We start from the raw sequence: 20,038 nt of genomic DNA on the forward strand, positions 1-20,038 counted from the left end.
AGCCTCTTCTTGCCTGGAGGTGTGGGAGTGCAGGGGAGGGGATGTTCGTGGTGGGGAGGAGCGGACCAGGGTCGCAGGTTTATTCCTGCGGCTGAGGGGTGAGGACAGGTGAGGCTTGCAGTAAAGACAAAAGAAAGACGGGGCACTGTCCCTACCCCCACTTCTGTGAAGGAAGGAATTGAGCAGCAAAGAAAAAATGGCCTTTTTCAGTCTCAGCCAGCAGTCTTGGCTCCAGACCTGTCCCTCCTCTGTGGCCCCAGCAGGGGGCACTGCAGCCCCACTGAGGCTAAGAGGACTAACTGCACCCCCCCCCCACCCCGCCACTGGACACAGGCCCAGTGCTGGCCAGGGCTCAGCGGGGTCATGCTCAACCCCCCGATTCAGGCTGCCATCCTGCTGCCCTCTCTAGGAGCTGCGGCTGGAGGACACAGGGAGCCGTGGAGAAAAAAAATTTTTTTTTATTTTATCAGAGAGCCTCTGAAGGCACCTGGTTTCTGTTGAATATAAAAAAAGGCAGTAAAATGGCAACTGTACAAGGTGCATTATTGGTAGAAACAAGGCCGGGGGAGCAGGGGAGGGGCATGGAAATGGGGGGGGAGGAGGCACATGGGGAGAATATGGAAATATTATCGATGGGACCTTAGACAGACAGTCCTGGCCCCAAGCCGCTGCTGGTAAATATGCAGAAGAACAGAGAGCCACACACGCACATATACCCTAAGCCCAGCAGTCTCTGCTGCCCTGCTCAAGCAGGGATCAGTCGGAGCCAAGCGTGTGTGGGGGCGGTGGCTGAAGGGGACTTGAGCAGATGCAGAGACTGCATGCCCTCCCTTGATTCTGACCCTCAGGCTCACAATGTCCCCACTATCCATCCGTAGACGCTCCCTCCTCAGGGCCTGGACACCCAGGCCCAGAACAGGCCGTGAGAAAGCAGAAGCTGGCGAAAAGAGAAAACCTCCAGATCACCCCTGCCCATCCCTGAAGGAGAAGAAAGGGCGCAGGAGCAGGTGGTCAGTGCAGCCCTTCTATCTGTCCACGGTTACACGACGGACCGGCACAGGAAGGAGAAGACAGCCCCCAGTGCCAGGCCCAGAGACAGAAAGAAGGCCATGATGGCTCCAGCTGTCTCTGCCTCAGTCGGCTTCACTTTCCTAAAGGCAGGAGGGCAAGGCTTCCTCAGAATGGCCCCTACCCCAGCCCCCAGCAGCTCTCCCCCCACAGAGCATCTGTGACGGCGAGACTTGCCTGAGCACAGAATTCTGCTGCTCCCCAGGCCCCTCCTACTTTCCCACCTCCAATCTGGCTTTTGCCTCGTGGGGGAATGCATAAGGGGGCTGTCTCCCACCTTCCCACATCTCCACCTGGGTACCCGGGGTGCCCCACTCTCCACCACGACCCCTTCACCTACATGCCCCTCCAGGATCAGGGAGTCTCCTGTTGCCCTCTCTCCCTCCACGAGCTGTCCACCGCTGGAGCTCTAGACCCCGCCTAATGCCACCAGGGGCCCCACTCACTTGGGCCCGAAGCACATGCAGAGACTGGCGAGGTAGCCGTTGGAGAAGGCGAAGGCAGCCATGAAGACGATGAACCAGGCGTCGTGCTCAAAGACCACAGCCAGGTGGCGGCGGGGCTGGACGTTACATAGCAACAGCAGGGGCACAAACAACATCCGGGCCAGCACCAGGCTTGGCAGCCAGTGGCTGTCCTTCCCAGGCTACGGAGGAACAGGTGGTGCCTCAGCCTGGGCTGGCCCCCAGCGCTCCACTTGGGGCCCCTCAGGATCTGCATTGGATCTGGTTACCCTTCGGGCATACTGATTGTGAGGGAACATGGTTGAGCCATCTTGAGTGCTGGAAACGTTCTCTATCTTGACCTGGCTGGTGATTATATAGGGGCGCGTGCGTGCGTGCGTATGTGTGCGTGTAGTCATTAAGCTGTATGCTTAAGACTTGTATGACTTAGTATACACAGATTATGTCTTGGTTTTTTTTTTAAAAAAAAGCATGGTCCCATTATCACCATATTTTCTTGGTTCCCTTTCTGGGTCTCAGGCTGAACTCTGCCCTTGCTTGCCCAGGGGCTGGGCACCTCCTTCTTCCGCTTACCCATGTAAATACAGCTGTAAGGCTCCGGCCCAGCCAGTCGAAGACATTGAAAGTCAAGAAACAAGACACGGGAATGAAGTAGTCTCCTGGAAAAAAAAAAGAGTAGAGTCGGGTTGGTTGTTAGGTCCAGAGAGACAGATTCAGCAACCCTAACCCTCACGGGGGCTCAGTTTCCCCAGCTGTAAAATGGAGAAGATGCTTCCAGGTCAGGGAAGGGCAAATGGGCCAGGAGTTTAGCTGGGGAGACGGAAGCACAGGCTCCCCCTGCGCCCCACTCCCAAACCTGCTCTAGCCCCGGTGTGCCCCTATCCTGGGAACCGACGGTGTCCTCACCCCAGGCACTGGTGCCCGCGATGCTGGACCGGACCTCAGCAGTCACGGCGGGAAACACCCCAATGGTGACCGTGAAGATGAAGCAGACAGAGAGAGCCGGGACTAAGATCTGGAGGAAAGGGACCCAGGCCCGTGTCTTCATGGTGGTTGTGCAACAAGGAGCCCAGAATCCCCACCCCCCCCAACACACACACACAGAATCCAGGGGCGTGGCCAGTCTCGGGTAGGGAGCGGATGGACAGTGCATGGGTCGGGAGGGGCAAAACTAAGAGAAAAAGAGGGTAAGGTGCCGAGGGCAGAACACCCGTGCCCCACATACGTTTCTGAGGATGGCTCGGATTGAGTGGCCTTTGTTGGTGGGCTGCGAGCTGGGGGCTGGAACTCTGGACTCCTCTTTGTTTGCTCCTGTCTCCTCTCCTGGGGTGGGGTGGGGTGGGGGTGACAGGTTGTGGGAGCATCACGTTGTGGGGAGGATAGAACAAGAGATGACAGAAACATTCCCCCAAAGGGCCGGGGTTAGTTGGGGATGGAGACCCCTTCCCTGGGACACAGCCACACACCCCCCCCCAACACCGAGCCCAGACCTCCCAGAGTTGTAAATCCCACGTCACAAGTCCCAGGGGTCCTGACCTCTCCCGGGAGCCTCAGGTCCTATTACAAGAATCTGAAGTGGCTTCCCGCTGCCCTCAGGCATTCGAGGGCGCCCAGCATCTCCCCCCACGTCACCTCTCCTGGCCTTCATTTCCTACTGCCCCCGGCTCATCCCAGCCCCAGTCCGTCTGGCTGCTGGCTTATAACCGCCAGCCAGTAGGGCACGCTCCTTCCTGCCCTCTGTACCCAGGCTGCCCCCTGCTGGGCGGGCCGCCCTCCGCCCCAGCGTCTGCAGGCTATTCTGACCTTTACTAATGAGGTCCAACTTGGTCTCCTGCTCCCCAGGCCCTTCAAGCTTGAACTGCTGGTAGTAGCGGTAGAACTCCTACCAAGTGGGGGACACCGGGGGGGTGGATTCAGAGGTGGAAGCTCCAGAACGCCCCCCTCCTACGCCGGGTTTGGGTCCCAGAACACCACTGGTCTGGAGCCCTGGACTCCCCACCCCCACCCCGAATCCAGCTTTCTCCATCTGCTTACCAGGCGGGGCAGGGCCAGGTAACAGACGATGGCTAAGACAATAACCCCGCAGGCGATGATAAAGTAGCCGAAGGCACTTTCTGACAGCTCTGAGCCACCTGTGTGGAGCACGTGAGTGATCAGAGACCGTCCCCACCCCTGCCCCTCCCCTCCCCCACCCCACCCCAGCAACCAGGCCGGCAGGCAGGCGGCCGTACTTACTGGCAATGGCACAGATCATGGCCACTGAGGCGAAGATACCTGCCAGGCCCTGGCCACTCATGATGGGGGCAGTGTAGCTGGTGGGCAGGAGGCCGGCCAGACCAAACAGGCTGCCTTGCAGGATGGCACCGAACGCTGGGGGCACGAGGTGGGCGTCAGCAGGGGAGAGAGAGCAGAGGGGAACTTTCTTCCACTGCAGGTGGCTGGGGGCCCATGGGAAAACGGGTCCCAGTGGGGTCGTGACACCAAATGGCCCTCTCTGCCCTGCTTCCAGCCCTGGTCCGTGCCTGCTCAGGCCTCTGGAGCCCGGACCGTCCACGGCATCCATTTCTTTCCTCCAGGGTGGGAGGAAAGGGCTCCGTTCCTGGCTGACTGTGGGTCTGAAGGAAGGGTGGGGGGATGTGGGAAGATCTCTGCCCCCTCCCAGCCCCACTTACAGTTGATGAGAACGATCTTGACCATGGTGATGACGAAGAAGGGTAGGGCAGCCAGCTGCACCTTCACCAGGACAGCAGTGATCAGGAACACCAACAGGATGGCTACCAGGCTGCCCAGGATCCGAACAGACTGGGGGATCCTGCCCAGAGGCCGGGGCGGTGAGGCTGGGGGCTCAGCCCAGGGAGAGCAAGAGGCAGTGAGGGGTCAGGCCAGGGGCCCAGGCGCTCACCTCTGATGCAGGAAAGAGTTAAGGCAGGTGAAGAACAGCAGGGGCAGCATGGCACATAACGTCATGACATTGTTGAAGACAGCGCTGAGCAAGTTCCGCTCTGGGGAGGGCACTGTGGGGGCGGCTGAGGGCTGGATGTCCTTGCTCAGCTCGGCAGTGACCAAGGACACATTCTGGGACTCGTCCAGGCGGTTTGTGAAATACTGTGGGGGTTGCAAGACAGAAGCCTTGAGACTTCTCTCCCAGCGCTCCTGAGGACACGGCAGCCAGGCCCTACATGCCCCCTGGAGCCCAGGTCCCCGAGTCTCACCCTAGTGGCTGTCATGAAAAAATTCCATGGGAGTAGCGTCCCCAGACCCAGCATGAAGAAGATAAGCCAGACGGCTTTGTACCTGAGAATGGGAGAGGAAAAAGGGGCCAAGTGATCCACCACCCCACCCTCCTTCCCAGATCAAACCTAAAAGCTCCTGCCTCCCCAACCTTCGGGCTCTCCAGCCGTTGCAGGACACAGGCATCTGTGTTTATGTCCATGTGCCTGAGACTTCCTACGGGTTTACATGGAAAGGGAAAGTGTCCTGGGATAGGGAAAAGGGCAGACAAGTCCACAGGGGGAGGAGGGCCAGGGAGGGACACAGGACTGAAAGGCATGGCCAACAGGACCTTGATTCTCAGCCCCGAAGACTCGGGGGTCCCTGCAGGCTTGGGAACCAGTGTGACCCATACATCCGGAGGTGGTTTTGGAAACCCTGCTAGGGGCTGGGGGTGGGCGGGTGAGTGAGAAAGCAAACAGAAAGTGTCTTCCACCCCCACCGGGCAGGCTGGAAGTGATTATGCTGTCTGGGCAGGCACTGTGTGGTTCCCCAAAGAGGACTCTGAGGTCAAGAAACTCCCAAACCACTCTGGACCTAGTGGGACAGGAAGGCGGGTGACTTGGGGTGGCTGGGAAGTGAGGGAGCTGTTTTTTTCCCCCCGGCCCAGACAAAACTAGCTTTGTAGGTCACACCACATAGGGGAGGCCAGGCGGTCACAGGCCATTGGACGTCATGTGGGCCGCAGAGAGTAAATGAGTGCCGCCCCATTCGGCTGGCCCGGGGCATTGCCCCCAAGCCCTACACCTCAGGACCTGTGTGCGATGGGCCAGCCTCCCCCAGGCAGCCCTGGGCCCTCCCAGCGTGGTCTCCAGATGTGTCTGCCATACCCATCCACAGCCGACGCCGGCTTTCTTCACTGAGTGACAGGGACAAAGCCCAAGGCAGGGAAAAAACAGGTCTGGCCAGAGCGCAGGGCCTGGCCTCACACAGGGAACGCCCAGGTGAATGCCCCGAGTGGAGAGGCCCGAGCCATTCAACTACAGCGCCCCCCCCCCACCTCCGCACCTCATATCCTCATGATCTTGAAGAACACAGCTAAGGGCTTGATTCAGAGGCCCAGAATGAAGGGAGAAGCCCCTGGCCGAGGCTGCCCAGAACGGATGGTCAGAGCAGGGCTGGGGGAGGGGACCAAGGCACATGGAGATGGGAGAGGGGTTCCCAGAACTGCTACCAACGGGTGAGGCTCTGACAGGACAGGTGGCCTGGGAACAGAGGAGACAGGGAACGACCCAACCTGCGGTCTCCTTAAATTCCCTCCCATCCCAAATAAACCCCACCCCGATTTTACAGGTGGGAAACAGTCACAGAGAAAGAGGTCCCACAGCCAGAAGTGGCCTAGTTCCGCGGCCTTTTGGCACAAGAGGAAGACGGGATGCGCAGGGGCGAGGGGATGCAGTTGGGGGCCTGGGCTGAAGGGAGTTTTGGACCGCAGGCATGGCTTCATCAACTGTCTTGGGTCCCAGACTCCTTGGAGAGCTTCAACCAAGCTACAGCCTCTTCCTCAACAAAACACATACGTGTGATCGTGGTGGCAGGTCTAACTTAAAGGAGCTTATAGGCTCCGGGGGTGGGGAAGTGAGAGCGAGGTCAGCTCAAGGACCAGGGTGGGCCAGGGTCATCTCAGGCAGAGGCTCAAGGCCAGGTCTGAGGAAGAGGGCAGTTCTGCCAGATGTGTTCTGGAATGAGGGGTGCCGCCAAATATTTCCCCAGAGTGATGGGAGGAGAAGCTGGAAACTGCTAGCTGGCTGGAGAGCAACAGTGGAAACACTGAGAGGCCAGGGAGGGGCTGCCGCCACCCACCCACCCCGGCCCTCCCCACAGGCACCCCAGCTAAGGCGCACCCGGCCCCCACCCCTTGGGCAGACCTGACTCACAGCTACTTTGCCGGAAGGCCAGTCAGCAGTGGAAACCCCAAATTCCAAAGGACGTGGCACCCAGCCCCTTGGAGACCCACGTCCGCTCCCCTGGATGCCCAGCCCAGGTCCCCGTACCTGTCCTGAGGCTGGTGAGTGGTTGTCATGGTGACGGCGGTGTTGGTTTTGCCTGGCCGAGAGCTCCCTCCTTCTGGAGCTTGCTGGGGGCAGAAGCAGCGTGAGGCCACGTCTTGGCCCGGCTTCCCCATAGGCCTCTTTAGGCTCTTGTGGGGTAGGCTGTGGTGGGGATAGCACACACAGCGGGCAAACTGAAGAGTCCAGAGGTACCCCCCCCCCCAGCCCCTGCCCTGCCCCTCGGGGCTGCTCAATCTGACCCCTGCGGCCAGCGCTGTCGGGGCCCCTGCCTGCTCAGGCACTACCTGGCTCCCAGCCTGGCCACCGCTATTTTTATCCGGCAGCCGAAGCAGTTTGTAAGCTGGGAAACGGGAGAGTGGCGAGCAGGAGACGAGGAGGAGGAAGTATAAGCGAGAGGGAGGGAAGGACTGGCAGAGAAGCAAGGGAACAGGATGACAGGGGCCAGGGACTGCAGCGATAATGAGGGGGGCAGGAGGGACAGGAGGGAGGAAACAGGAGTCACAGCAAAGAGGGCGCGGGAGGGGAGAACGGAGGGCAGACAGCAAACATTCGCAGCTGCAGCGAGAAAGGACTGAAGCCAGAGATGCCTCCCCGCCCCCCGCCCCACGCCCAGGTCCCTCTCTGCAACTCTGACCTTCACACCCTCGGCGGGAGGGGCGGGGGGCCCTGCCCTCACGGCAAGAGTGGACTTTGGAGAGCCTGCCCCCTCCTGGAGGCCCCCCAGCCTCCAGCCTATCTGTGCTGGGGGCGCTTTAACCTTCCTCTGCAGTCACTGCCCAAGGGTTTCCTAGTCCTGGCCAGTTTTCTAGGAAAATGCTTCACCACGGATGTGGGGACACAGCCCTTCCCACAACCAAGCCTGCCCCTCCCCCATCCCCAGGCCTGGCCCCAGGGTCACCCCATCCCCCCTAGGTTCCTCTCTGACTCACTCCCAGGCCCCTGTCCTCTTCCCCTTTCTGAAAACAAACTTGGAAGGGAAGACTGGAGGAGCAGGGGCACAGGCCTGACCTAAAGCTCCTGGCCTCCCCCCTCGGTACCCCCCCGCCGCTCCTGCTTCCCACTCGTGCAGGGGAGGCAGCCTGGCGCCAGATGAGACAGCCTTCCCTTTGGACAGCATGGAAAGCCAAGCAGGCGTGTGCTGGCGCATCCCCCACGTGCGGGCCTAGCTCTGGAGCCAGGTCTGCTGTTTGGGGTGAGGACTGGCTTCCCCACCCGCCTGGGCCTGGGCCCGGGGCCCACACTCACCGGATGCCCAGACTTGCTAGCAGAAGGGTCAGAGCAGAGGGGGCCTGGGCGGTCCTTGGGAGGTGGTCCTAGCTCAGGCTCCGGCAGCAGGCCTTGTCCATGGGCTCCCCCTGGGTAAGGGTCCAGAATTAATAAAGTGGCAGAGGCCGGATGGGGAGAGAACCCTGCAGGCCTTGCTGTGAGAGGGATCAGTCCCATTCTGAGAAGCCTCTTACACACACAGGCACACACTCACCCAGGAGATAAAAACTGCTCCCGTAGATAGCCTGGAGATAAGCCACCCAGCAGTCTCAGTAGGGGCGCTGAAGGGGTGGGGCAACTCACAGGTACTGCCAGTGCTCCAGGTCCCAGCCTGAGCCCGGCAGACACATACCGCCAGGGACCCCCAACACCCTCAATGGGCTTCTCTATCCTTCCCCATAATTCATCTCAACCCCTCCCTGGGTGAACTCCAGACTCTCCAAAGGCGTTCCTCAGCCCCTCAGTCCCCCAGCCCACACGTGGGTTGTAGGCGGCTGTACGGCAGGGACAGGAGAAACACACCCACACCTCCAGATGGAGGCAGAGGGCTTCTTCCATTCATCTTTTCAACAAATACTGACTGAGGACCTCTGCATGCTAGCCAGGCACTGTTCTAGGCACTGGGGAATGGACAGAGTGGTGAACAACAGTTTTTATGTTTTCAAGAAGGATGGGGGCAAGAAGGCTCTACCCTGGGGGGTAGGCAGAGAAGGCTCAGGACTCAGATTTTCTATTAGGTAGCAGGGAGGGGATCTCCCAGCTTCACACCTCAGCACACCCCATGCTCCACCCCTCCCCCGCCCCCACAGGCAAGATTCCTGGCAGTGAAAGAACTGGTATAGCTTCAACCCAGATGGGAGCTGGGGTGGAGAGAATAGAGTATCTCCCCTTCCTTAGTAAAATCTGCCTTAGGCTTGGGAAAGTATTCATTTCTGCCCTCTTCCCCAGCTACCCGCCCACGTTCTGTTCGCAGCTGTCCCCACCTCAGTCCTGGGCACAATCGAACTCCAGGGGAGCCTCTCCCCTCTGCCCACATCCCGACATTCAGCTGGCCAGCCCAGGTATTTTGTTCTTGCCTGCCTTTGCCCAGCAGCAACCAGGGATTTGATACCAGCTCAGAGCACCTGGTGTCCCTCCAGCCATGCCCTGGCCTGCCAGGATGGAACCCTGAAAGTAACCACCAGACTGAGCACCTCCCTGCCCCCAAGCCCCCAGCACCTCTCACGCACCCCAGCTTCTAGACACACCTTTGCGGTAGCATCCAATTCTCTACTCCCTGGGGTTGAGTGTGGGGCCAGCCACTATGTGCAGATAGCTCCTCTTGCCCTCACAACCACCCATAAGCTAGTATTAATTTGTCTTCATTGAACAGATGGGGGAGGCTGAGGTTCAGAGAGGTTCAGTCACTTGTCTAAGGTCACAGAGCTAGTGAATGGGGTGCGCTGGAATTCCAACTCAATGTGCAACTTATTCTAGCCTTCTTCCGGGGTGGGGAGGTAGGCATAAAAGCTGCTTCTCAGCTAGCCCCGTATATTGGGAGATGAGGGGAAAAACAGGGTGGGGGCCGAGGTCATCTCAAGCCTGACAAGAGCTTCAGGTGTAAGGCAACCCCCTCCCCCCTCCAATAACACACACATCCTGGCACGGAGAGCTCAACAGGCAGAAAGACAAGTGGGAGGTTACCGAGAGGAATGGGCAAAGGGGCCGCACCAAGAAGGGTGAAGGGCAGGGCTGGGACCAGCCCTCACCCACCACTGCTCTCCCCCCACGAAGGAAACCAGGGGTTCTGAGTCAAGGGAAGGTCATCTCTGGGAGTAAATGAAGATGCGCCCAGGAAGGGGAGGCCAGGAACAGACAGCTCATTCACCTCCAAGCCGCGTGCCCGCATCCCCATTTCCCCCACCCGGCGCAGTTACCGGCGCGGCCCCTCTCCTGTACCGACAAGATTCATCGAGATTACCCATTTACTCGCCCGCCCCTTGCGGAGGTCAGCTCGGCGACGGCCGGTTTCAGGCCCAGGAGCCAGGCCGCCCACGCCCCGCTCGGGTCCCGATCTCCGCAGAGTCTCCACGCGCCCTGACCCTGGCGCGCCACGTGCAGCGCGGCTCCGCACGCTCGGCGCGGGGGAAGCGGGGGCCCCACGCGGCGTTGCCTCTGCGCGCCGCGTAGCTGCCAGGCCCGGCCTCCCTGCCCTCAGGGCGGCGGGGAGAGGCGCCTTCCGCGCCGGCCGTTCCCGGTCCCCCCTCCCCGACCCCCCGGCCCCCCGGCCCCCCGGCCCAGGCAGCACCTGCTAGGAAGGAGTCCTACCGCGCCGAGATCCACGCGCCCTCTCGGCAGCTTCCCGCGCCCGCCGGAGCACATTCAAACCCGCCCTCCGCTGGGCCCGCCCGGGCCCGCCCCGGCCCGCCCCGGCCCGCGGCCGCAGCCCGCTCCCCCCTACCACGGCGCGCGTCCGCTCCCCCCCCCGCCCCGCCCCCTCTGCCGCGGCCCCGCCCCAGCTACTCCCCCCCCCCGCGCAGCTCCGGATGCGAGCCCACCCCCCCTTACCGAGCCGCCGCGCCCATGCCCCCTCCCCCCGGGGCTGCCGGGCTCACACCTCGCGTTATTTCTTAAGACAGGACCTCTGGGCCGTGCCACGCCAAACCCCGCCGCGTTAACGAGCATCCGGGGCTGGAGGGGTATCATCCCTAGTCTGTTCCACCCCGATGGTCTAGAAACTCCTACTGTCCTTGCAGCCAACCCTCCGCCCAGAGCGGTGCGGACTCCCCTCCCAGATATTCCAGTATCACTCCCCCCAACCCCCTCCCACGCCACTTTCTCCAGTGCACACCTTTTCCCTTTCCAGCGTCCGCTCCCTTTTCAGGGCCACCTTCTGCCATTCGCACTTATCCTCTGCTCCCCCCAACCCCCATGCCCAGGGACCCCTCTGCATCGTCAGTATAATCAGTGACCTGATTTTCCCACCTCTAACACACACAGACCGGCATACCCACACGCAAACGCCACACCAACCTCAACTGGGATTTGGAGGGGGATGCGTGTCTTGGGGGGGTAGAGGCACAGGTCTGTAGGCCCCTCAAAATTCACTCTTTCTGGGCGCCTGGGTGGCTCAGTTGGTTAAGCGACTGCCTTCGGCTCGGGTCATGATCCTGGAGTCCCGGAATCGAGTCCCGCATCGGGGCTCCCCGCTCGGCAGGGATTCTGCTTCTCCCTCTGACCCTCTTCCCTCTCGTGCTCTCTCTCTCTTTCTCTCTCAAATAAATAAATAAAATCTTTAAAAAAAAAAAAGATTCACTCTTTCTAAATCCAGAACTTTGGAAAAGCTGAGGAATAGCTGGAGATGGTAAGAAAAAAAGCCCCAAACAGCCTTACATCCTGAGTGAATCCCATTGTCCTCAGAGGCAGATGCCAAGCCTTGCTGAGTCCCACATCCGCCACTGGCAGAGGAGGAAGGGGGTGGGCATGCTGAGGAGTGGTCCGCCCTTCCTGCACCTCCAGGGGAGGGGGAATGATTCCCCTGCTTTTGGTTGGCCAGTACATTGGGGGGAGGGGAGAATCAGGGCCCCTATAGCAGTTCTCAGTGCTGGAGGATAATCTGTCCGCTGGCGAGGTGTAAAGACACAAAGTCCAACCCAGTGCCCACACCCCCCACACCCCAACTACCCAAGAAACCTGTCCCCTGGAGAAGCCATGGACACTAAACAACAATTAGCAGGGGGCCCCTTGGTGGCTCAGTCAGTAAGCGCCCGCCTTCAGTTCAGGTCATAATCCAGAGGTCCAAGCCCCACATGGGGCTCGCTGCTCAGCGGGGAGTCTGCTTCTCCATCTCCCTCTCTCTCAAATAAATAAATAAATGTATATATTAAAAAGAACAACAACCAATTAGCATTACTACCGTCAAAGGATGAGGCAGGGTCATACCCTCTTGCCAGGAAACAGACTGGGCCCTGAAGGGAGGTGTAGTTTTTCTACTTAGGATCAGTGGACTGTCCCCAAGCTACTCCAGAAGGGGTGTTCTCAGCCTTCCGGCGCTTCCCGCAGAGACATGACACACCATCACCCCCCAGCCTTAAGCAAACAGAGGGCAGGAAGAGGGGTAGGGTGGTATTTTTTTAGGCAATGCCCCACGACTTGAGGGCCGCTTCATGTCTGGGTCTACCCACCCCCATTCCCATCCTGTGTTTGTCCAGTCTCTCACTCTTCCTCTCCCAGCCCTCCTCTCCCCTCTTCCTTGGCCCCGGTCTCTCTCCCCACCTTCATTTCCCATCTTTGGGCCCGTGGGGGTGGCAGGACTTAGTGGTCAGACAGACCTGCCCGGCATGGCCAGGCTGGTGGCCAGTGGGTGCAGTTGTGTGCAGAGGGGGCTGGAAGGGGAAAGCAACCGAAGGGAAGTGGTGAGGGTCCCAGGCCAGACAGGGGAAAGGCTGGTTCCTCTCCCCACCCCCGCTGAGGCCTGGCCTGCTCACTAGATGGCAACAGCCAGGACTCTTACTGCTGGAGAGAAGTCCATCTGGCAGTCACCCCGCCTGGGCCCCCAGCCAGCATCCACGCCCCTTCGGAGCCTTTCCCTGACCAGAGATGGTTGCTGGGTGCCAGGGCCCTCTGCTGGACAGCCTCAGGGCCTCAACTCACACCAGCCTGTGCCAGGAGGTTTTCTGGGCAGGCCCAGCCAGTCCTGTCACCCTCTGCCCTGTCTTACGTCTTTCTCCTTCAGGTCCCTGGCACAGGAGTAGGGTGAAAAGGGCTGATCCCACCCCATCCCCCACTCTATTTGAGGCTGTCTCTTGCCCCAGACTCCCTCCTCCGTATTCTAGGCCCCAAGCCTGCCCCACCACCTCACACACCGGTCCACTCTCCCCAGCCTGTGTCCATCTGTGTTTGCTGGAAGCGTGTTTGCTTGGCTTGGCTGTTTGTCACCAGCACCTATCTCATGACTGTGCGCTCTCATTTTGTTCCCGACTCTGTGTCCGTGGCCCTGTGGCCAGGCTGGGACTAGGGAGAGGCCAATGAGGCACTTACTTGCCCGAGGTGCAAATTTTATGGGGGTGCCAAAAAATTTAGAAATCAAGATAAATAATATTTTACTGAGATGTTTTTTTAAAAAATCAAAGTTAATGCAAGAAATGATATGATGAACAAAACATCCACATTTAAAATAAAGACAAGATCCAGCCCTCTCCGGGCCATACTCATCTCACTTCCCTCACTTTCCTAGTGGATGTGTACTTAAGGGTGAGAATGAGGGTCAGAGTTCAAGACTTGAAGTTCACTACCTCTGGGCTTGGTCTTCCCAGCCTTATTTCCCAGCACTCTGCCCCTACCCTTTGCCCTGGGCAGGTCTCTGACCTTGGGGGAATCTGGATATGGTTGGGGTGGCGCAGCGGGGGTGGAAGAGTGGGGCGGGGTGACCTTCAAAGTCCGAGAAAAGCATCCCCTCCGCCGGAAATCGCAGAGCCCGACCCCACGTACAGCCGCCCCCCCCCAGCCCCACTAGGGCCCCAACTCCATCTCTCTCCGCCCGGCCCCGCGGGGCGCGTGGGAACCGCGCCGCCCCCGCCCCACCGCCCAGCGGCCCGCCTCAGCTCCCCGCGCACCGGCCGGATTTGGAAGAGGACGACGAAAATTCCCCTCTGCTTCCCCATCCTGGCCTCCTCATCTCGGGGCTGGGGCCATGGACGGAGCTCGCAGCCCGCGCCGGGTCTGACCGGTCTCCGCTGCCGGCGGGAGAGGGGCTGCAACTGGCCACACGCCGGCGCCCGGCCCGCGCTCGGCGACCTGCTCTGTCCCGCCCCGCGCCGCTCGGGAGCGAGGAGCGCTTTGGGAGGCCGGCGGCATGGGAGGCCGGGATCAGACGGAAGAAAAGGTGCCTGTGACCCTGGAGGGGAACGCGGTTAGGGGACCGCGAGCTGGAACTCCCTTCACTCCGCCCCTTCCCCCAGGTCGCCTTCCCGAGAGGGGTGAGCACGTGCACAGGCTTTGGAGGACGCCAGGAGGAAGCAGATGGTGTCGAGGGGTGGCCAGGCCGGGGTCCGGCGGAAAGCCCCGCGGGGCTGGGCTGGGGGCGCACAGCTCGGGCCTCACTTCTTCCCCCGGGGCCGAGCTTCGGAACGAAGGTGTGGGGCCCAGATGGGGGTCCGGAAAGGGGCCCGCATCCCTCATGTCCCCCTTCTGAACCTACAGCGCAAGACTCCTGGAGCGAGGGAGGACTATTATTTGGGAACAATAAGCAAATTACCCGGAGGCTGAATGCAAATGACTCTGACAGCTCTTATTTGACCTCTTAGGAGCTGCTCTTTGGGGAGGCGGAAATAATGAGGTGAATGTCTCTGGTCACTCCCCCACCCGCACCCCGCCTAGATCTCTTCAGGGACACGGGGCCCCTCAGGGCAAGCATTTCTACACTGCTCCCCTGGGTGGCTGCCCGCGGGGTCCCTTAGCAAACAAATCACCCTCTTCCCACACCACTAGGTGAGAAGAGTCTCCAACCTGGCTCAAGGACGTGACGTTTTTCTCCTTACCTTGAGCTGGCCCCCAGACCTCCAAATCGGACCCAAGACTGCTGGGTCACAGTGTGACGTACTGACTGAAGTTACACAAGGGAAACAACCTCCAGGAGATGAGGACTGCGGGACAATGGGATAGGAAGCAAAAGGAACCCTTGAGTGGTTTCCCCGCCCCCGCCCCCGCCCCCACCCCCCTGGCCACGTTAGGCTCTCTCCCCGCGTAGGAGCGTAGGAAGCTGCGTGGGTGACACGACTTTAAATGGCGTCCCAAGAACTCAAATCAACATATGTTTATTGAGCACCTGCAGCATGCTGGGCTTTGGGGCAAGACTGACTCCCTAGGGAACCAAGGTCCTACTATTTTAAGGTAAATCCTGAGTCTGGAAGACAGACCGTCTGGGTTAAAATCTCGCCTCTCCGGTAAATTGTCAGTTATCCCTGGGTAAGCACTGTCCCTCACTGGACCTCATGTCACCGTTTGGGGGTAGGGGAGGAGAGTCACTTCCTCCCTTCCCTGGAACCAGATGTGATTAGGAAAAAGGGGTCTTGGGAGGAGGAATTCAGGAGGGGTAATGATCAGTTTTCTGCTCGATGCTGGGCATCCTTCCAGTCATTCCTGTTGGGAGAGGGGAGGCGTTCCTGGTCAGACCCTTCTTGTGCTCAGTCCCGCACCGTGTCTTCCGCACACTGGGTAGGCTGCGCTCAGTGATGATGCCAGGACTGTCCTAGTCCAGAAGAAAGGCTTTCGATGACACAGCCAATATCAGGGACCGCGGCCTCATTTGGGGGGGGCTAGCCTCTCCCTCCTCTCCTGGCCAGCCGCTCTGGAGGCCTCCTCAGCGTCGGGCGGGTGTCTCTGGCTGAGGACGAACAACACACAGCCCAGCAAAGCCTCTCGAACATCCTGTGAGCCTAGGCGGCGGGCCAGTCGGCGCAGCAGGGGCAGGAGGTGCCGGCGGGCCAGGCGGGCGGCAGGCAGAAGCAGGCGGCCCACCAGCGCTCGCAGAAGTAACGGGAGCAGTGGGACGGGCATGGCTGGGTCCGTGACTGTGGAGGCAATCCAGGCTCTAGGCTTGCCCCTTTCCTGCTCCATCCTCACCTGGCCAAAACTCGGGGTGGGCAGGCTTCCCCCCTCCACCTCAGTTTCTACCCTTATGCTCCCCCCACCACCTCAATCTATGGGTCATTTTTGCTTTCCAGAAGCCCTTTCTCTTGGCAAGGTAGCTGGGGCGGGAGGGTTCTTACCATAGCTCAGATGAAGACACCAAGGCCAAAGTAAAGCTGGGGCTTGGACTTACAGTTTGCCCTTCCCAGCCTCCAGGGGCTCCTACTGTTCCCTAGATCTCCCTTCCCCCCCACCTCACCCCATTCACACCCTCAGGCTCCCTGGCATTCCCCAACTCTTCTCAATCCAGCAGGAGTTCTTCCCCAGGCAATTCTAAGTTTTCTTCTGAGGCCCCTTGATCCACCCTGACCTGACACTTCCAACCCTCCCAATCCCCCACACCCACCGGTCAGCAGCAGCTCTCACCAGTCAGAACTGTTGCTCAGAATGAATCTCTGGCTGGATTTGCCTGCAGGGGCACAGCCTCACTGGACACTACCCGGCCGCCCCATCAAGCTCAGCCCCACCCTAGGACAGCTTGCCTGGGTGGGGGGAGCCATGAAGAGACAGCTGTGTTCTGGCACCTGGTATATTGAGGGGAGGAGGCTGCTGGGCTGGAAGAAGTGGAAGGAACAGATGCAGGAATTCTTCCTGCTGGTTGTAGAACCCAGGCTGCATTTTCTAATGGTGTGACCTCAGGCACATTGATTCCTCCGGTCTCCAGTCCCATCCTCTGTTAGCTCAGTAATTGGGAGTTAACTGGCAGGGGTAATGGGAATGGAACAATGTGAGAGACCCACTTGCCCAAATCTCAGAAGCAGGAAGACTGTGGCCTAGACACACCAGCAGAGAGTGACCCACACAGGGAGAACGGGACATGGGCAAGCACTTGTGGGCTGTCTCCCGCGGGTAGAGGAGCGGGGTCACAGTCCATCAGGTAGCTGGGCCAAGTTGGACACAGTGGGGTGGCACTCCCACTCAGGACAGGAAGAGGGAGACCCACTTTAGGACCCTCGTTGCCCACTTTCCCCTCAAGATTAAGTGAAGTTCCATGAGATCGCCTGATACAGAGACAGCCTGGGTTTGTTTTGTTTTTAAATACCTCATCCTCCTACTTCCTAAAATGGGTCTACTTTTTGCCTTTCTGGACTCAGAAGAGATAATGGCCACTCTGCAGGAATGCCATTATTATAACCATTGTAAAGATGAGGAAACTGAGGTTCAGAGTGGTTAAGCAACTTACCCCAAATCATACAGCAGATAAATGGCCTGATCTCCCCCCAGACCTGCCCCTCCCTCAGGCCTTCCCACCTCTGTAAGTGGCAACTGCCACTTTCTAGTTCCTCTGGCCAAAATCTTGGACGTTATCTTGACTTCTCTCTTCCCATCACAGTTCAGTACCCGTATTAGTAAATCCTGGTAGCTCTACTTTCAAAATATTCAGAATCTCACCACCTCACTGATGTCGTCATGACGACCCTTTGTCTGAGCATTCATTATTTCTCACCTGAATTATTGTAGTAGCCTGCTAACTGGTGTTCCTGTTTCTCTTTTCCATACAGAGACCAGACTGATCTTTATAAAACAGGAATTAGATCCTGTCTTCTTTCTGCACAAACTGTCCAGGGGCTCCCACCTCACTCAGAGTTAAAGCCAAAGGCTTTCATTGTGACCTACAAGGCCTTGGGTGGTCTGACCTCCCCTAGCTTTCTGACTCAACTTCTATCCTTGTCTCTGTCATTCTGCTCCAGCCACACTGGCTTCCTTGCTTTTCCTTAACTGTGCCAGATGTGTTTTCTGCCTCAGGGCCTTTGCACCAACGGTTTGCTCCTTTGCACAAGGCTCTTTCTCCAGGTATCCATCTCATTCTATCTCTCACCTCCAAGTCTTTGCCCATATGCTACCTATCCATTCTATTTATTTATTTATTTATTTATTTATTTATTTTTAAAGATTTTATTTATTTGTCAGAGAGAGAGAGAGAGAGCACAAGCAGGGGGCAGTGGGAGAGGGAGAAGCAGGCTCCCCGCTGAGCAGGGAGCCCGATGTGGGACTCGATGCCAGGACCCTGCGATCATGACCTGAGCCGAAGGTAGACTCTTAACGACTGAGCCACCCAGGCGCCCCTATCCATTCTATTTAAAAGTACACTCCTCCACTCCATCCCCTCTGTCTCCTCTCTATCCAAACCTCTGTTTTACTTATCTCCACAGCAAATCATTATCCGTAATGCTATATATTTTGTTTTAGTTCCTTATCTTGTTGATTATCTGCCTCCCCCACAAGAATGTAGGGACTTACGTCTCTTTTATCTGCTGTTGTGTCCTCAGCGCTTGTCAATAAACAATGTAAGAATAAATCAGTAGAGGGGCGCCTGGGTGGCTCAGTCGTTAAGCGTCTGCCTTCGGCTCAGGTCATGATCCCGGGGTCCTGGGATCTAGCCCCGCATCGGGCTCCCTGCTCGGCAGGAGGCCTGCTTCCCCGTCTCCTGCTCCCACTGCTTGTGTTCCTGCTCTCGCTGTGTGTGTGTGTGTGTGTGTCTCTCTCTGTCAATTAAATAAATAAATTAATTTAAAAAAAAGAATAAATCAGTAGAGGGGACACCTGGGTGGCTCAGTCAGTTCAGTGTCTGCCTTTGGCTCAGGTCATGATCCCAGGGTCCTGGCATCCAGCCCCCCATCTGGCTCCCTGCTCAGTGGGGAGCCTGCTTCTCCCTCTGCCTGCCGCTCCCCCTGCTTGTGTGCTTTTTCTCTCCCTCTCTCTGACAAATAAATAAATAAATAAAATCTTAAAAAAAAATAAAAAGACTAAATCACTAGAGGTTCTGTGATGGGACCCAAACTCAGGCGGCTTGTCCAGAGCCTGTGCTGCAGAGCCACAGAGCTCCGTTGATCTGAATACACTCCTAGGATGTGAGAACCCCACTTGCTGAGAGCGCCTTTTGGAGAGGGGGAACCAACCTCACGAACCCAAGGGAGAAGAAGTCAGACCCCGATGGTTCCCGCTGGGACCCTCTGAAGTGTGTAATTTTGAGGGAACCATGGAGTCCCAACCAAGCACTGGCCCACATAAGCCACTGCTGTGACCTCAAGTCACCCCCCAACCTCAGTTTCCCCGGCTGTGAGGTCCTTGGACCCTGGACCTGGAGCCAGAGGCCTGCCCCACCCCCCATCCCCTCACCCCCACCCCAGCAGTGAGGGGATCCAGGGCCTGGACCAGTGAGGCAAGTAACAGAAACAGGATGTTGTCTCTGGTAAACAATGGAGAACGGGGTGGGGGGGTGGGGGGGTGAGGAGTGCTGCGTTGGGGGCGGGGGGGGGGGAGTAGCTGCCACAACCTGGGGCTAGTCATAGCTTTCTTTCTACCCCGCAACCCCCCCGGGATTAACTCCCCTGTCCACCTCCTCCCCACCCTCAACTGGATTAATCCTTCCCCACACCCATCAGCCTGCCCCAGACATTTTCTCCAAGGTAGAAAACCAAGGGCTCTGCTAAGGATTTCCTCAGCCTTTCCTGGAAAGATAATCATTCTCTCTGGCAAGAGAGCTACCACACAGCAATTCCTTCTAGTTCCTGATTTAGCCTGTGTAATGGATCCTGCCTGTACCACCCTGACCTCTACCCCCCACCCCCTGCTGCTGGGGAGAGGCCAGCAACTTTGAGGAAATTGGCCAAACCTCCTGTTCTTTAAAATCAATTAAAGAAAAAAAAAGGGATCTGACTGCCAACTTGTGAAGTTGAGGCCTGTGAACAGGACAGTAAGTCACCCCTGCAATCCTCCTCCCTGCTCCTCTTCCCAGACCCTCAGGGCCATCCAGGAGCATCTGGAGAGCCCTCCTGCCCCCCAGTTAGGCTTCCATTAATTGGGCCATTCATGTCAACAACAAGCACTGGAGTGCAAGCAAGTGTGTGCCAGGCCTGTGCAAGGCACGGAGGAACAGATAAACTGAGAGTCAGCAGATAGGGTGCCAGACAGGCAGCTGGGGAGACCAGGCCTGGGGGTGAGAGTTGCAGTATAGCTAATGGTTTTGTTGTGGGCTTTTTTTTTTTCCCCAAGCAATATCTACACCCAATGTGGGACTTGAACTCACAGCCCAAAGATTAAGTCGTGCTCCACCCACTGAGACAGCCAGGCTCTCCATATAGCTAATGGGTTCTTGCGGACCCTGGAGCACTGGGCCTCCTGCTTCTCCCACCCCTTTCTGCTTGTCCCCATCCAGGGGTCCACAGCACTTGACTGCCTGTCCTCCTCGGCCACGAGGTGAAGAATGGGTTCACAGGCTGGCTTTGGGACCCTCTGTCAGGGCTCTAGGGATGCCGTGAGCAGATGGAGTTTTTTAAAGATTTTATT

At 58.4% G+C, this 20,038-nt stretch overlaps 2 protein-coding genes across 5 annotated transcripts; both read right to left on the reverse strand.

The window, feature by feature from the left end:
* Positions 1–442: 442 nt before the first annotated feature.
* Positions 443–10,471, reverse strand: SLC29A1 (solute carrier family 29 member 1 (Augustine blood group)). Of its 4 annotated transcripts, none has more exons than XM_028097882.2 (14): positions 10,368–10,471; positions 8,060–8,169; positions 6,797–6,875; positions 4,745–4,826; positions 4,435–4,637; positions 4,205–4,344; positions 3,768–3,902; positions 3,567–3,664; positions 3,336–3,414; positions 2,758–2,855; positions 2,439–2,547; positions 2,106–2,191; positions 1,515–1,714; positions 443–1,151 (listed from the first exon to the last, which is right to left on the reverse strand). In XM_028097882.2, exons 3-14 carry the CDS (start codon positions 6,823–6,825, stop codon positions 1,040–1,042), a joined length of 1,371 nt encoding a protein of 456 aa, XP_027953683.1. In that variant the 5' UTR covers positions 6,826–6,875; positions 8,060–8,169; positions 10,368–10,471; the 3' UTR covers positions 443–1,039. The 4 variants fall into 4 exon arrangements, with proteins under 4 accessions (XP_027953683.1, XP_027953682.1, XP_087880083.1 ...); XM_028097881.2 differs by having other exon boundaries at positions 6,797–6,879; XM_088023957.1 differs by having other exon boundaries at positions 6,797–6,879; positions 10,388–10,406.
* A 4,890-nt stretch (positions 10,472–15,361) lies between these two features.
* On the reverse strand, positions 15,362–15,616 carry MYMX (myomixer, myoblast fusion factor). Its single transcript, XM_028097884.1, has one exon. It carries the CDS (start codon positions 15,614–15,616, stop codon positions 15,362–15,364), a length of 255 nt encoding a protein of 84 aa, XP_027953685.1.
* Positions 15,617–20,038: the final 4,422 nt, after the last annotated feature.

Source organism: Eumetopias jubatus, unplaced genomic scaffold (genome assembly GCF_037043125.1).
Source record: "Eumetopias jubatus isolate StellerSeaLion01/CBP00866 unplaced genomic scaffold, mEumJub1_p1.0 scaffold_6, whole genome shotgun sequence".
NCBI lineage: Eukaryota > Metazoa > Chordata > Mammalia > Carnivora > Otariidae > Eumetopias > Eumetopias jubatus.

Bases quoted from the DNA above. Each gene is read 5' to 3' on its own strand.
- SLC29A1 (XM_028097882.2), bottom strand. From the start codon at position 6,825: ATGACAACCACTCACCAGCCTCAGGACAG. The intron at 4,638-4,744 runs GTGAGACTCGGG...CAACCCCCACAG, and splicing joins TTTTCATGACAGCCACTAGG to TATTTCACAAACCGCCTGGA. The intron at 2,856-3,335 runs GTCAGAATAGCC...ACCCCACCCCAG, and splicing joins GTTGGACCTCATTAGTAAAG to GAGAGGAGACAGGAGCAAAC.
- MYMX (XM_028097884.1), bottom strand. From the start codon at position 15,616: ATGCCCGTCCCACTGCTCCCGTTACTTCTGCGAGCGCTGGTGGGCCGC.